Raw genomic sequence first — 18,576 nt, 5'->3', positions numbered from 1 at the left:
AGTGGAGGTACTAAATATAGTCACAGAGAGTGGAGGTACTAAATATAGTCACAGAGAATGGAGGTACTAAATATAGTCACAGAGAATGGAGGTACTAAATATAGTCACAGAGAGTGGAGGTACTAAATATAGTCACAGAGAGTGGAGGTACTAAATATAGTCACAGAGTGGAGGTACTAAATATAGTCACAGAGAGTGGAGGTACTAAATATAGTCACAGAGAGTGGAGGTACTAAATATAGTCACAGAGTGGAGGTACTAAATATAGTCACAGAGAGTGGAGGTACTAAATATAGTCACAGAGTGGAGGTACTAAATATAGTCACAGAGAGTGGAGGTACTAAATATAGTCACAGAGAGTGGAGGTACTAAATATAGTCACAGAGAATGGAGGTACTAAATATAGTCACAGAGAGTGGAGGTACTAAATATAGTCACAGAGTGGAGGTACTAAATATAGTCACAGAGAGTGGAGGTACTAAATATAGTCACAGAGAGTGGAGGTACTAAATATAGTCACAGAGAGTGGAGGTACTAAATATAGTCACAGAGAGTGGAGGTACTAAATATAGTCACAGAGAGTGGAGGTACTAAATATAGTCAGAGAGTGGAGGTACTAAATATAGTCACAGAGAGTGGAGGTACTAAATATAGTCAGAGAGTGGAGGTACTAAATATAGTCACAGAGAGTGGAGGTACTAAATATAGTCACAGTGAGTGGAGGTACTAAATATAGTCACAGAGTGGAGGTACTAAATATAGTCAGAGAGTGGAGGTACTAAATATAGTCACAGAGAGTGGAGGTACTAAATATAGTCACAGAGAGTGGAGGTACTAAATATAGTCACAGAGTGGAGGTACTAAATATAGTCACAGAGTGGAGGTACTAAATATAGTCAGAGAGTGGAGGTACTAAATATAGTCACAGAGAGTGGAGGTACTAAATATAGTCACAGAGAGTGGAGGTACTAAATATAGTCACAGAGAATGGAGGTACTAAATATAGTCACAGAGTGGAGGTACTAAATATAGTCACAGTGAGTGGAGGTACTAAATATAGTCACAGTGAGTGGAGGTACTAAATATAGTCACAGAGAGTGGAGGTTCTAAATATAGTCACAGAGAGTGGAGGTACTAAATATAGTCACAGAGAATGGAGGTACTAAATATAGTCACAGAGTGGAGGTACTTAATATAGTCACAGTGAGTGGAGGTACTAAATATAGTCACAGTGAGTGGAGGTACTAAATATAGTCACAGAGAGTGGAGGTTCTAAATATAGTCACAGAGAGTGGAGGTACTAAATATAGTCACAGAGAGTGGATGTACTAAATATAGTCACAGAGAGTGGAGGTACTAAATATAGTCACAGAGAGTGGAGGTACTAAATATAGTCACAGAGAATGGAGGTACTAAATATAGTCACAGAGAATGGAGGTACTAAATATAGTCACAGAGAGTGGAGGTACTAAATATAGTCACAGAGAGTGGAGGTACTAAATATAGTCACAGAGTGGAGGTACTAAATATAGTCACAGAGAGTGGAGGTACTAAATATAGTCACAGAGAGTGGAGGTACTAAATATAGTCACAGAGTGGAGGTACTAAATATAGTCACAGAGAGTGGAGGTACTAAATATAGTCACAGAGTGGAGGTACTAAATATAGTCACAGAGAGTGGAGGTACTAAATATAGTCACAGAGAATGGAGGTACTAAATATAGTCACAGAGAGTGGAGGTACTAAATATAGTCACAGAGAGTGGAGGTACTAAATATAGTCACAGAGTGGAGGTACTAAATATAGTCACAGAGAGTGGAGGTACTAAATATAGTCACAGAGAGTGGAGGTACTAAATATAGTCCCAGTGGAGGTACTAAATATAGTCACAGAGAGTGGAGATACTAAATATAGTCACAGAGAGTGGAGGTACTAAATATAGTCACAGAGAATGGAGGTACTAAATATAGTCACAGAGAGTGAAGGTACTAAATATAGTCACAGAGAGTGGAGGTACTAAATATAGTCACAGAGAGTGGAGGTACTAAATATAGTCACAGAGTGGAGGTACTAAATATAGTCACAGAGAGTGGAGGTACTAAATATAGTCACAGAGTGGAGGTACTAAATATAGTCACAGAGAGTGGAGGTACTAAATATAGTCACAGAGAGTGGAGGTACTAAATATAGTCACAGAGAGTGGAGGTACTAAATATAGTCACAGAGTGGAGGAACTAAATATAGTCACAGAGAATGGAGGTACTAAATATAGTCACAGAGAGTGGAGGTACTAAATATAGTCACAGAGAGTAGAGGTACTAAATATAGTCACAGAGAGTGGAGGTACCAAACTTTTAACAAAAGTTGACATTACGTTTATCCCGTGTCAAATACCAAGCATCAGGATCACAACAGAGAATACATAGAAGGCATTGTTAATGTAACACTTCCAAAATTGCTTATTTTTATATTGTATTACACTGTCAATACATTGTAGACGAAACATGGATTACAAAACACGATGATAAAATGCACTACAATATTGTTTACATAATGTTAAAAGCATACACATCGCATTTTGGGTAATTATGATTGGAGATTGATTTAGACGTGGAGACAGGCTACAATTTAACTGTCTAGACAAACTGTAAAACACTGCTAATGTCTTAACGCCCTGTTCTAATATTTTATCACTCATCACTATTAGTCGTAATAAATATGCTTGATTTTGATAAGTTACTCACAGTTTGAAACAGTTCGTGGTTATACCAATTATCGACAGAGGTGCGGTTGGGATCGAAATATCAAAGTTATATTTATACAGTTACTGATGATGTCGATAAAGGTTTACTACCTCCCCATTCTCATAGCTGGCTGATTCTCTCCATCACTAAGGTCTGACGAGCCAGGACATTACTCTTTAGTCACAGGGGACTATAGTATGTACAATAGTACTGACTGGAGACTAGACGCTACTGACTGGGGACTGAATATTATACTGACTGGGTTCCATAGTTTATACTGACTGGGTACCACAGTTTATACTGACTGGGTACCATAGTTTATACTGACTAGGTACCACAGTTAATACTGACTGGGTACCATAGTTTATACTGACTGGGTACCACAGTTTATACTGACTGGGTACCACAGTTTATACTGACTAGGTACCACAGTTTATACTGACTGGGAACCACAGTTTATACTGACTGGGTACCACAGTTTATACTGATTGGGTACTATAGTTTATACTGACTGGGTACCACAGTTTATACTGACTAGGTACCATAGTTTATACTGACTAGGTACCATAGTTTATACTGACTGGGTACCACAGTTTATACTGACTGGGTACCATAGTTATACTGACTGGGTACCACAGTTTATACTGATTGGGTACTATAGTTTATACTGACTGGGTACCACAGTTTATACTGACTAGGTACCATAGTTTATACTGACTAGGTACCATAGTTTATACTGACTGGGTACCACAGTTTATACTGACTGGGTACCATAGTTTATACTGAATGGGTACCATAGTTTATACTGACTGGGTACCACAGTTTATACTGACTGGGTACCACAGTTTATACTGACTGGGTACCACAGTTTATACTGACTAGGTACCATAGTTTATACTGACTGGGTACCACAGTTTATACTGACTAGGTACCATAGTTTATACTGACTGGGTACCACAGTTTATACTGAATGGGTACCATAGTTTATACTGACTGGGTACCACAGTTTATACTGACTGGGTACCACAGTTTATACTGATTGGGTACTATAGTTTATACTGACTGGGTACCATAGTTTATACAGACTGGGTACCATATTTATACTGACTGGGTACGATAGTTTATACTGACTGGGTACCACAGTTTATACTGACTAGGTACCATAGTTTATACTGACTGGGTACCACAGTTTATACTGACTAGGTACCATAGTTTATACTGACTGGGTACCACAGTTTATACTGACTGGGTACCACAGTTTATACTGACTAGGTACCACAGTTTATACTGACTGGGTACCACAGTTTATACTGACTCGGTACCATAGTTTATACTGACTGGGTACCATAGTTTATACAGACTGGGTACCATAGTTATACTGACTGGGTACCACAGTTTATACTGACTGGGTACCACAGTTTATACTGACTGGGTACCACAGTTTATACTGACTGGGTACCACAGTTTATACTGACTGGGTACCACAGTTTATACTGACTGGGTACCACAGTTTATACTGACTGGGTACCACAGTTTATACTGACTGGGTACCATAGTTTATACTGACTGGGTACCACAGTTTATACTGACTGGGTACCATAGTTTATACTGACTGGGTACCACAGTTAATACTGACTAGGTACCATAGTTTATACTGACTGGGTACCATAGTTTATACTGACTGGGTACCACAGTTTATACTGACTGGGTACCACAGTTTATACTGACTGGGTACCATAGATTGTACTGACTGGGTACCACAGTTAATACTGACTGGGTACCATAGTTTATACTGACTGGGTACCATAGTTTATACTGACTGGGTACCACAGTTTATACTGACTGGGTACCACAGTTTATACTGACTGGGTACCACAGTTTATACTGACTGGGTACCACAGTTAATACTGACTGGGTACCATAGATTGTACTGACTGGGTACCACAGTTAATACTGACTGGGTACCATAGTTTATACTGACTGGGTACCACAGTTTATACTGACTGGGTACCACAGTTTATACTGACTGGGTACCACAGTTTATACTGACTGGGTACCATAGTTTATACTGACTGGGTACTATAGTTTATACTGACTGGGTACCACAGTTTATACTGATTGGGTACCACAGTTTATACTGACTGGGTACCACAGTTTATACTGACTGGGTACCACAGTTAATACTGACTGGGTACCATAGATTGTACTGACTGGGTACCACAGTTAATACTGACTGGGTACCATAGTTTATACTGACTGGGTACCACAGTTAATACTGACTGGGTACCACAGTTTATACTGACTGGGTACCACAGTTTATACTGACTGGGTACCACAGTTTATACTGACTGGGTACCATAGTTTATACTGACTGGGTACTATAGTTTATACTGACTGGGTACCACAGTTAATACTGACTGGGTACTATAGTTTATACTGACTGGGTACCACAGTTTATACTGACTGGGTACCACAGTTTATACTGACTGGGTACTATAGTTTATACTGACTGGGTACCACAGTTTATACTGATTGGGTTCCACAGTTTATAATGACTTTTTATTTATTTTCTAGGTATATACATGTACGTGTAACTTTGTTGATTGATTTTGCGTATTTGTGGTTTTATAGGTTTTCATATTTGATTTTGTCTTTACATCATTTCAGCTGTTTGTGGGAAGTGCAAATCGAAGAGTAAGAGGGTGAACGTACGGAAATACTGTCGCAGGGATTTCGGTGAGTTGATGATTATCCCTTTTCCAATCATATAACGATTTTTGGAAAAGAATAGCTGTGAACTTGGTTGTGTGAATGTCTGTCTATGTTATGATTATCACACATCTCACGTGAATAGATTTACACAAAGTCAATGTTAACAAGTGGAATCATGAAACCACTATATTCAGGTTGAAAATTTCTTTCTAGAGAATAATGGTGATGCAAAACTGAAATACGACTTATAAATTCAACATTTCTTGTAAATAAGAAACAGTAAATTTGATCTATTAGTCAGAGGATACGTGTAACCCACCATGAAGTTGAAGACAGAGAGTTTGTCAAATAGAAATAGTCAAATGTGACATTCCTTTATTTTGCAATTTAAAATTCTAATGTTATTGTTCTTCAGCTATCCATGCCAATATCCTATCCAGACAGACCGTCGGAGATATGGTTAGATTTACAGTTCATGTCATCAGCATTTACAAACCAGACCCCAACCAGAACAGGAGAGGTGAAACTTATCTATGGATTCCTAAAAAGGACGTCCAATGCAAATGTCCAAAACTGCGTCTCAATCGTCAGTATCTTCTTATTGGTAAACACCGCAGGCGAAATAATCGTACCGGATATGACGTCGACCGGAAGACTATTGTCATCCGCTGGAAGGACAGGTGGCAGCGTCGTCTCCGAAGATTCGTGAAACATCAAAGGAAAGGAAAGTGTAGGTCGAACAGTTCTCTGAGGAACAAGAGAAATTAAAGCTGATGGAATGACATGTAAATTTATGAAATGAATTTCAATATTATTGAAAATCAGAATCGGATAAAGAGATAATACACACGCATGGCGATAAATGAGTAAGCGTTAGATTGAATCAGACTATTCCATGTGATTGGATGGGACTGTAACCAATCAGGTGTAACGGGTAACTATTACACAAACTCCAATGGTGTTCTAATACCATTTATATAATTATGGATACTCACCTTGATATAGAGCCAAATTGTGTTGGTATATACTTAACCTGCTTCTGTGAGGAAAGTCGTTCATGTGTATCTGAGAAACTCAAGAGTTCCTTTTCTACACACAGCGCAAAGGCCAAGCAAACGTTAAGGGATTCATGAAGGCATATCTGGCAGCATGCCTGTAGTGCGAAACAACGCTGTAAGTTTCATAAGTCGACATTGGAAACTAATTCTATGTGCGAATTATATAACAGTTTGAAAAAAAGTATATTTTCATACATGTGTTTAAAAGCACAGTAGTTCCTACGATATAAGGTCGATCCCATTTGTGGTGATAAAATGGAGAAGTGTTGAATATATTGTGAATTATTTCCTGTTTATGTATAAAACAGCCGACACTAGTTCGGACATATTGTTGTGTTGCCTTGATACCTGTTCTTCGTTCCTGTGTACACGTTACATATTTGTATAGTATTTGTATAGTATTTGTATAGTGTATTTGAGATATGTATATAGTTAATTTAAGCGTTATATTTTATTGTTCATAAAATCTGTTTAAATGTTTGTGTTATATTAACGATATACGACTTGAACGCCGTGCCAGGACTAGATACCTACATTTGTGTATATGGAATCACCACAACAATCTGTCATGTCACTGGGGCATGTCTTTGATATTATTTATATAGTATATAAGCCAGTAAATCATGAATCTGTTATTGGAAATATTCTCCAAGGCAGACGTTCTTTAAATTACTGAGATCCTACTGGGGTTCTCAAAATTACGTCCGTCTTCATAAATCATCCAGGAACATCATTCAGCTCGATAGATTACAAAGTACTTGGAATATCATAATGAAACATGGACGTTCCTATTAGGTAGTAATTTAGGTGGTACATAGGACGTCAGTGATTTAGGTGGTACATAGGACGCCTGAGATTTAGGTGGTACATATGACGTCCGTGATTTAGGTGATACATAGGACGTCCGTGATTTAGGTGGTACTTAGGACGCCTGTGATTTAGGTGGAACATAGGACGGCCATGATTTAGGTGGTACATAGGACGTCCGTGATTAAAGTGGTACATAGGACGTCCGTGATTTAGGTGGTACATAGGACGTCCGTGATTTAGGTGGAACTTAGGACGCCGGTACTGTATGTGGTACTTAGGACGTCTGTGATTTAGGTGGTACATAGGACGGCCGTGATTTAGGTGGTACATAGTACGTCCGTGATTTAGGTGGTACATAGGACGGCTGTGATTTAGGTAGTACATAGGACTTCTGTGATTTAGGTGGTACTTAAGACGTCCGTAATTTAAGTGGAACTTAGGACGTCTGTGATTTAGGTGGTACTTAGGATGCCAGTACTTTGGGTGGTACTAAAGACGTCCGTAATCTAGGTGGCACTGAGGGCGTCCGTTATTTAGGTGGTACTGAGGGCGTCCGTTATTTAGGTGGTACTGAAGACATCTATAATTTGGGTGGAACTAACTTGCATATTACTATTTCAACGTTAATTGACTAGGTTGAGATATGTTGATCGTGTGTCAACACCATGCAGTAGAATGTTGAGGTACATATTTTCCGTTGACTCCGTTGTTATTTAGATGTTATGAAGATGTACATAAATATAATGTTATTCCTTTACACCACTACCGTGCTGTTTATCTGACACGACCTTAGAACATCACCATGTAATATATCTCGGACTCTGCAATCAGCCAGGCCCAGGTACCGGCATTCAGCCTGTTTGGAGTATTTGTACTCGACAAGCCCGGAGTACGTATGCTGAGCAGTGGACCCGTCTGGAGAGTACACAGGTCACTCATGACATCCATAGTGTCAAATACTCGGCCCACCCGGAGTATGTGTAGCAAATAAAGGGCATACATCTGTCCTTTAGATCCTCTGGACAGTATTTTTTGAGGGAACTAATCCCGTCCGGACTAATGCTCAGGGCACCACGCTAGTCCGGATTTTTATGTACCGAGGAAGGTATATGTACCGGACTTTCAGCCCGTCCGGATAGTATTTACCATGTTGGGTTTCCACTTTACAGTAAGTGGATGATATACCAGATGGCAGTGTGATAGATGGGCTATGTCCCTTGTCCATCTTAATACAAACTCATGTAAATCTTCATCTAAAATAAAATGAAATAATCTGCTAATTTTGTTGTTTATATATATATTATGCATTATGGTATTTTGTGATGTGAATCATATGCTCCAAATGAAAATGGCCTTCATATTTGACTGAACAGCATTTTTGCGTTAATACCGGTATGGAGTTCGTTATATACACAAATCACTCTCATAATCAATTTGCAGTAACAGCATCATGGACATTGACAAAATGTTACTTGCTTAACATAAATCTAAGCTAAAAATGTAGTATTATAAGTGCTCCATGTGTCAATACGAACGACTTTTCTGTAACGTCGTAGTAGAGTAACTGTTGCGTCGTAGTAGGGTTACTGTTGCGTCGTGGTAGGGTAACTGTTGCGTCGTAGTAGGGTAACTGTTGCGTCGTAGTAGGGTAACTGTTGCGTCGTAGTAGGGTAACTGTTGCGTCGTAGTAGGGTAACTGTTGCGTCGTAGTAGGGTAACTGTTGCGTCGTAGTAGGGTAACTGTTGCGTCGTAGTAGGGTAACTGTTGCGTCGTTGTAGGGTAACTTGCGTCGTAGTAGGGTAACTGTTGCGTCTTAGTAGGGTTACTGTTGCGTCGTAGAATGGTTACTGTTGCGTCGTAGTAGGTTTACTGTTACGTCGTAGTAGGGTTACTGTTGCGTCGTAGAATGGTTACTGGTCCGTCTTAGAATGGTTACTGGAACGTCGTAGTAGAGTTGCTGTTACGTCGTAGTAGGGTTACTGTTGCGTCGTAGAATGGTTACTGGTACGTCTTAGAATGGTTACTGGAACGTCGTAGTAGGGTTACTGTTACGTCGTAGTAGGGTTACTGTTACGTCGTAGTAGGGTTACTGTTACGTCGTAGTAGGGTTACTGTTGCGTCGTAGAATGGTTACTGGTACGTCTTAGAATGGTTACTGGAACGTCGTAGTAGGGTTACTGTTGCGTCGTAGTAGAGTTACTGTTACGTCGTAGTAGGGTAACTGTTGCGTAGTAGTAAGATTACTCTTTCGTCGTAGTAGGTTTACTGTTACGTCGTAGTAGGGTTACTGTTGCGTCGTAGTAGTGTTACAGTTACGTCGTAGTAGGGTAACTGTTGCGTAGTAGTAAGATTACTCTTTCGTCGTAGTAGGGTAACTGTAACGTCGTAGTAGAGTTACTGTTACGTCTTAGAATGGTTACTGGTACGTCGTAGTAGAGTTGCTGTTACGTCGGAGTAGGGTAACTGTTACGTCGTAGTTGAGTTACTGTTACGTTGTAGTAGGGTTACTGTTACGTCGGAGTAGGGTAACTGTTACGTCGTAGAATGGTTACTGTTACGTCAGAGTAGGGTAACTGTTACGTTGTAGAATGGTTACTGTAGCGTCGTAGAATGGTTATTGGTTCGTCGTAGTAGAGTTGCTGTTACGTCGTAGAATGGTTACTGTTGCGTCGTAGTAGGTTTACTGTTACGTCGTAGTATGGTTACTGTAGCGTCGTGGAATGGTTATTGGTACGTCTTAGTAGGGTTACTGTTACGTCGTAGTAGAGTTACTGTTGCGTCGTAGTAGAATTACTGTTACGTCGTAGTAGAGTTACTGTTACGTCGTAGTATGGTTACTGATGCGTCGTAGTAGAGTTACTGTTACGTCGTAGTAGGGTAACTGTTGCGTAGTAGTAAGATTACTCTTACGTCGAAGTAGGGTTACTGTTACGTCTTAGAATGGTTACTGGTACGTCGTAGTAGAGTTGCTGTTACGTCGCAGTAGGGTTACTGTTACGTCGTAGTAAACTTACTGTTTCGTCGTAGTATAGTTACTGTTAAGTCGTAGTTAGGTTACTGGTACGTCGTCGTAGAGTTACTGTTACGTCGTATTAAGGTTACTGTTACGTCGTAGTAGATTACTGTTACGTCGTTGTAGAGTTACTGTTACGTCGTAGAAGAGTTATTGTTAAGTCGTAGTAGAGTTACTGTTACGTCGTAGTAGGGTTACTGTTACATCGTATTAAGGTTACTCTTACGTCGAAGTAGAGTTACTGTTACGTCGTAGAAGAGTTAATGTTAAGTCGTAGTAGAGTTACTGTTACATCGTATTAAGGTTACTGTTACGTCGAAGTACAGTTTCTGTTACGTCGTAGAAGAGTTAATGTTAAGTCGTAGTAGAGTTACTGTTACGTCGTAGTAGAGTTACTCTTACGTCGTAGTATAGTTACTGTTACGTCGTAGAAGAGTTAATGTTAAGTCGTAGTAAAGTTACTGTTACGTCGTAGTAGAGTTACTGTTACGTCGTAGTAGAGTTACTGTTACGTCGTAGTAGAGTTACTGTTGCGTCGTAGAATGGTTACTGGTACGTCGTAGTAGAGTTACTGTTACGTCGTAGAAGAGTTACTGTTACGTCGTAGTAGATTTACTGTTGCGTCGTAGAATGGTTACTGGTACGTCGTAGTAGGGTTACTGTTACGTCGTATTAAGGTTACTGTTACGTCGTAGTAGATTACTGTTACGTCGTTGTAGAGTTACTGTTACGTCGTAGAAGAGTTAATGTTAAGTCGTAGTAGAGTTACTGTTACGTCGTAGTAGGGTTACTGTTACATCGTATTAAGGTTACTCTTACGTCGAAGTAGAGTTACTGTTACGTCGTAGAAGAGTTAATGTTAAGTCGTAGTAGAGTTACTGTTACATCGTATTAAGGTTACTGTTACGTCGAAGTAGAGTTTCTGTTACGTCGTAGAAGAGTTAATGTTAAGTCGTAGTAGAGTTACTGTTACGTCGTAGTAGAGTTACTCTTACGTCGTAGTATAGTTACTGTTACGTCGTAGAAGAGTTAATGTTAAGTCGTAGTAAAGTTACTGTTACGTCGTAGTAGAGTTACTGTTACGTCGTAGTAGAGTTACTGTTACGTCGTAGTAGAGTTACTGTTGCGTCGTAGAATGGTTACTGGTACGTCGTAGTAGAGTTACTGTTACGTCGTAGAAGAGTTACTGTTACGTCGTAGTAGATTTACTGTTGCGTCGTAGAATGGTTACTGGTACGTCGTAGTAGGGTCACTGTTACGTCGTATTAAGGTTACTGTTACGTCGTAGAAGAGTTAATGTTAAGTCGTAGTAGAGTTACTGTTACGTCGTAGTAAAGTTACTGTTACGTCGTAGTAGAGTTACTGTTACGTCGTAGTGGAGTTACTGTTGCGTCGTAGTAGGGTAGCTGTTGCGTCGTAGTAGGGTAACTGTTGCGTCGTAGTAGGGTTACTGTTGCGTCGTAGAATGGTTACTGTTGCGTCGTAGTAGGTTTACTGTTACGTCGTAGTAGGGTTACTGTTGCGTCGTAGAATGGTTACTGGTACGTCGTAGTAAAGTTACTGTTACGTCGTTGTAGATTACTGTTACGTCGTAGTAGAGTTATTGCTACGTCTTAGTAGGGTTACTGTTACGTCGTAGTAAAGTTACTGTTGCATCGTAGTAGAGTTACTGTTACGTCGTAGTAGAGTTACTGTTACGTCATAGTAAAGTTACTGTTACGTCGTAGTAGACTTACTGTTACGTCGTAGTAGAGTTACATCATAAACATACTAGACTTGCTTACTCGCGCACTGAAAGGTCGTGATAGTGGATGTTTAACACATAATAATGATAGAATGGCTAAATACTTGAAGGGAAACCCTTAAATATTTATGTGATACAAGTTATTAGCTAAATTATTACTGTCTTTCAGATGTGAGATAATTATACGAATCTGACTTTTTTAAATTAGATTTTCAAAACCTCGCAAAATTTAATCATGTATCAAGCTTCGAAATGCTATTCCAGAACATAATATGCTGATTGGTTATAAATTGGTTACACTTTGGTTGCACATTGGTTACACATTGGTTACACATTGGTTACACTTTGGTTATACATTGGTTACACATTGGTTATACATTGGTTACACATTGTTATACATTGTTATACATTGTTACACATTGTGACATATTGGTTACACATTGGTTACACTTTGGTTACACATTGTTATACATGGTTATACATTGGTTATACATTGTTATACATTGGTTATACATTGGTTACACATTGGTTATACATTGTTATACATTGGTTACACATTGGTTACACATTGGTTATACATTGGTTACACATTGTTATACATGGTTATACATTGTTATACATTGGTTATACATTGGTTACACATTGGTTATACATTGGTTATACATTGGTTACACATTGGTTACACATTGGTTATACATTGGTTATACATTGGTTACACATTGGTTATACATTGTTATACATAGGTTACACATTGGTTACACGTTGGTTATACATTGGTTACACATTGTTATACATTGGTTACACATTGTTATACATTGTTATACATTGGTTACACATTGTTATACATTGTTATACATTGGTTACACATTGTTATACATTGTTATACATTGGTTACACATTGTTATACATTGGTTACACATTGTTATACATTGGTTATACATTGTTATACATTGTTATACATTGGTTACACATTGGTAACTCATTGGTTATACATTGTTATACATCGGTTATACATTGTTATACATTGGTTACACTTTGTTGATACATTAGTTATACATTGGTTATACATTGTTTATACATTGTTTATACATCGGTTATACATTGTTATACATTGGTTACACATTGTTATACATTGGTTATACATTAGTTATACATTGGTTATACATTAGTTATACATTGGTTATAATACATTGGTTATACATTGTTTATACATTGGTTACACATTGATTACACTTTGGTTACACATTGGTTAAACGTTAGTAACACATTGGTTATAAATGGGTTACACATTGGTTACGCAAGGTACATCAAATCTTTGTCTTGTTCCGGAGAAAGGCCATCGTCAATACAAAAACATGTCGGGAACTTTTCTTTAGAATATTTTACTAAGATCAAGATGAGTATCCTAATGCTGAAATCATAGAGTTGTGGAATCCCAGTATGATAAACTAAGCAGTAAAGACATCGCAAATTATTTCAATTTCACAGTTAGATATAACAATAACGCTTTGTCTTACATAAGGATGAATTTTAACTCAAACACTTCACACTTTTTCATAAGTCATATTCCTCTTTTTGTACTTACGTCGTAGTCATCAGGGACTGCTCACTATTGAGTTTGATGATGATGATGATGATGAGGACGACGACGACGACGACTATTTAGACGACGGCTGTGGATTTTATTTTGAAAGCAGTAGACGTTAGTTTTTTCTGAACACCGACCTTAATTCTCTGCGTTCGAATCTTTCTCTTATCTTAAGTTTGTCATCGTTTCAGTTTGGGTTTGAAGTTTTCAGTTTGGGTATGAAGTTTTCTTGGCTACCTGCATTGATAAGAAATACAGTGTTAATTGGAGGCGACCTCGCTACATACTAAATATTAGATTACTAGCCCTGTTCCAGTAATATTTTACATTTTATAAGACAAAGCAATATTGTTCAAAATCTATGTAAATCAATAGGCCAACTTTTACTAAATGCTGACCCACTAGATTGCCCTACGACAGTACTGACTCGTTTATATCTATAGTGCTGCTACAACTGCCGAAAACACTTTGTGTATAATGAGGCAAATGTATCGATAAACACAATCAGCACTTAAACTGCGTACTTTTAACAGGATTAAGTTATAAAATCAGCATGTCCGTTGTTAACATATATTCTATAGTGTACATATTGTATCGGTACTTCCTTTGTTATATTTCTTACGGGTTGTCTTTAGTCTCTAAATGGAGACTGGCAACTTTGTTGATTAATAAAATGTGTGCCACTTAAATTTGTTGAACGAACATGATGTAGTGATAAAAACATATACTTGGACAGAATTGGTTCATTTTTTTATAATTAAACCTCTTAAACATTTAAGATTAAATACTTTAAATCTGTTGGCTGCCAAAAATCTTGGAGACAATGAATGATAGGTACACTTTAATAGGCATACCTGCCATAGTTTTAAAATAATGTTTTATTTAGATAAAATAATAGCGCAAGTGGAACACTTGTGTCGTAATTTAAACTCGATGTATTTTCGCTTTTATTTCCCTAATCAAAGAGTGACATGATGTTTTAGGAAGGAAGTTAACATACCGCAGTAGTAGTGACTACTATACCTAATTACATGGAGCTGGATCGGTACAATACCTGGTAGTCCGTGCAAAGCCTGGTAGTCCGTACAAAGCCTGGTAGTCCGTACAAAACCTGGTAGTCCGTACAATACCTGGTAGTCCATACAATACCTGGTAGTCCGTGCAAAGCCTGGTAGTCCGTACAATACCTGGTAGTCCGTACAATACCTGGTAGTCCGTACAATACCTGGTAGTCCGTACAAAACCTGGTAGTCCGTACAATACCTGGTAGTCCGTACAATACCTGGTAGTCCGTGCAAAGCCTGGTAGTCCGTACAATACCTGGTAGTCCGTACAATACCTGGTAGTCCGTACAATACCTGGTAGTCCGTACAAAACCTGGTAGTCCGTACAAAGCCTGGTAGTCCGTACAAAGCCTGGTAGTCCGTACAATGCCATGTTAGTCCGTACAATACCTGGTAGTCCGTACAAAGCCTGGTAGTCCGTACAAAACCTGGTAGTCCGTACAATACCTGGTAGTCCGTACAATACCTGGTAGTCCGTACAAAACCTGGTAGTCCGTACAAAACCTGGTAGTCCGTACAAAACCTGGTAGTCCGTACAATACCTGGTAGTCCGTACAATGCCATGTTAGTCCGTACAATACATGTACCTGGTAGAGGAGAAATCAGGACCCTGTCGTTCAAAAGGGGATTCGGCTAATTGAAGTTGAACAAAAATTAAAATTCTGATAAAAAACAACTTCTGGCAATGCAAACGACAAAAAAAAAATATATAAAAAATTGTAGCACTTCCAGTCTCTTCCTACCTGCCTAGGAATATAATACACAAGGTTTTGACGAAAAGGAGAAATAAGATGTCCTCTGATCAAGTGGTTAAGCTGTTTAACAAATGGGCCTAGAAAACTGACATGCGTAGAATAATTGGGGAAAGCAAAAAATAAATAAACAAACAAATAAATGATAACAAAAATTTAAAAAAAAAATAATAGGATGAAAAAATTAACGAATAAATAAACTGTAATAGTTGTGCCCATTGAGCTAGAACAATGAGAGAAATGACTTTGATAGAAGACTTCAGGAAACCAGATTAATTAACATGATATCTTACCTACTGTACGTAACATTGAATGACAGAGACAACGGTTAATGATTAAATAATAGTCTAGTCAATCTACTCTCAAAATACCACAACCTCAAACTAATTGCAACAAAAACAGTTGATGTATCACTGATGTCCTGTATAAGTACCCTAACACATATCAAAAATCGAGAAGGGGGAAAATTCGGGAAAAAAAGATATCGGGGGTCAAAGGTCACATGTTTAATCACATTCTGAATAGTATTCCAATACAATAAACGAATGATAAATTTCATTCAAATTCATTTAATAGCATCTCTAATCAATACATTGATGACAAACAAAGCCATTGAGCATACAAATAAGCATTATATCAAAACTATATGGTGTTTTTGACTATATTTGCTTATAATTATGGTCCGAGTCTTTTTGGACGAGTTGTCCTAAGTGCATCAACCTACCTTGTATTGCTTTAAAAGAGAAAGCATGGGGGGTTTATGGCATGGAGGTTTTTTTTTTACAAAGGGCTTTTATGTCGCATTTGGACGAAACTAACAAATGCTGTTATAATTACATTAACATATTGGCACGTTTCAAGATTTTTACATGTGTATGTATTATAAATCGAGTTTGTATTTTGGGACGAGTTGTCTCGCTAGCTATAAGATTCATAATAACAACAGCAACACGTTGCTGAAATGGTAATCGTTAATAAAATATCTTGGTCAAAAACTTCCCATGAATTTAGATAGTCAAGGTCCGTTTAAACGTATCTTTGGTACATTGCATGTCACTTCAATCCTTTCCAAAGACATCCAACATGTTTGAGTTGGAACAGCTATTTCCCTTGCAATCACTGCATACAGGTGAACATTCAAGACCATGCTTTCGGCAAGTACATTTTCTAGTGTCACAGTTTTTCTTGCATTTGCATCGAATGATTGTCAGAAGTCTTTCAGGAGCTGGGGCTTTGTCAGTTTTCACTGGCAGCAGTTTGTTATTGGAAAGAACCCATCCCCATTCAGTTGGGTTCAGAACATTTCCCTCAATCCATGTTTGCACTTGAAAGTAGGTCCTTTGACTATGGAAGGCAGTGGCACTAGATGTAGGTGGTAGAGTATGTATTTGCAAAAATGTCTTGTTTGTTAGCACGCTATTAGCAAACTTCCGGTATCGCAGGATGTCCAGTCCTTCATATTGTAGTCCACTGTAGAGCTGAGTTATCAGATGCTCTCCCGCAGCAATAATTTCGTTTTTCGTACTTTGCTTGTTGATGAAAACGTGTGCTTGAGACTTCATAAATGTATTATTTGATACCTTCTTGAGTGTTAGTCCTTTTCCAATCCCAAACAATCGCGATGTCGTATCACAACCTGTTATGGCATGTATAACAGGCAAAAGGGTACACAACTCAGATCCTAACAAATCCTTTGTCTTCCGAATATCCCAAATCTTTGCCTTGCTATTCTTTTTCGAGATGTCTGATCGGAAATAAAGAGGAAACGACTGCAACTCGGCGTGATAGAGTAGCAGTACAAGTAGGTCGGTGTCTTCTCCCAGCAAGACAGTAGGGTTGGTTTTACACGCAGCTATAGCGGTTTTTGCGATCAATGTATCAGCGTCTGATTTGTCGTGTTTTGTTTCGATTCCGTTTGCATTTAATGTTGTTCCAAGCATGTGAATGAATGTTTGCTTATTTTCATGATTTGCCAGAAATACATCTTTCTTCGACCTAAATGGTGTTGATTCCTTGAACTTCACCTCGGTACCACATAAACCTTTGGTTCGACGAAGATGAATAGAATCTTTTGTGTCCGGACCCGACTCGTATCCATCAAAAACGACGACGGCTTTCCTGTAGTGATGGCAAACATAATCTTTGTACCGACTGCAAATATCACCAAATGTCTGGCCTGCTATCCATGGAATTCTGTGGAGAAGTGAGCCGCCGTCTATAATGTACATCATATCGTCATCGATAGCTTCCAATTCCGTGGCATTGCAATCTCCCAGATTCCAGATGGCTTCACCAAGCGATGACTTCTGTGCTAATCTCATGAGTCCAGAGGAGTCAAACATTGCGCTTGGTTGACTGCACAGCTCGTGCGCAAATATTTCTGTTTTGTCATCATATGTTCCATTTGCAGCCGCAATAAACCTCTGGAATAGAAGTTGAGGATCTACGGGTATTGTTTCCCCTTCAACTTTGACAGACAATTTTTCGCTTAAAGTGACGACTTGATGTTTCCTTTTGAAAGAGAATTCTTCAACAAGTTTGCCATCCATTGACTTAAGGATTTCGAGCCCTTTTTGTTTTGCGTTATAAGCGTCTACTGAGGAATCTGCGGTGACACCTGTCTCGATGTTCCTAAGATTTTCTTCTGCAATAAACGGATTGCGATCATACAAGAACGTTGTCAATGTCTGTGTGTCCTTTGAGTCTCTTTGTCGTCTAGATTCGCCTTCTTCTTTGTGCTGCCAGCTTGTGCTGAAATTTACTCCTGTGATTTCTTGCATTGCGGCGTTCATCTGCGAGCAGTCCGGCCTAGATAGTAGCCACTGTGCACGCTGGCCTTCCGTCATGCCTCTGCCCCTAGTCAAGCCTCCAGATGTTTTCATGCTCCTCATCAAAACTTGCTCAATTGCTAAATCAGATGATATCCCAGCCCAGTATCTGTCAGTTCGCCTAACAACGTGGTGGCCAGACATAAAAAATGCGTAAACTCCAGGGTGTTTGGACTCAAGCTGATCCATTTGCTGCAGGTACACACGTGCAGATTTGACATACAAGTTATGCCCTGAGGCTGCGAGATATGGAAGCATTGCC

General features: G+C 38.8%; 1 protein-coding gene across 4 annotated transcripts in view; it reads left to right on the top strand.

Moving 5' to 3' along the window:
* Positions 1–8,604, top strand: part of LOC117327488 (netrin-1-like) — a 62,982-nt gene extending 54,378 nt beyond the window's left edge. For 3 of the 4 annotated variants that reach the window (XM_033884510.1, XM_033884500.1, XM_033884521.1), the window contains 2 exons: positions 5,412–5,480; positions 5,872–8,604. In XM_033884510.1, the coding sequence (XP_033740401.1) occupies positions 5,412–5,480; positions 5,872–6,224 (422 nt within the window). In that variant the 3' untranslated portion in view covers positions 6,225–8,604. The remainder of the gene's footprint in view (positions 1–5,411; positions 5,481–5,871) is intronic. The other variant, XR_004532653.1, reaches the window with a different exon arrangement.
* The last annotated feature ends 9,972 nt before the right edge of the window (positions 8,605–18,576 follow it).

The sequence above is a fragment of the Pecten maximus genome, chromosome 1 (genome assembly GCF_902652985.1).
Source record: "Pecten maximus chromosome 1, xPecMax1.1, whole genome shotgun sequence".
In the NCBI taxonomy this organism is placed as follows: Eukaryota; Metazoa; Mollusca; class Bivalvia; order Pectinida; family Pectinidae; genus Pecten; species Pecten maximus.
The sequence above is the reverse complement of the archived record's forward strand: the minus strand, read 5'-3'. Positions and strand labels throughout refer to the sequence as shown.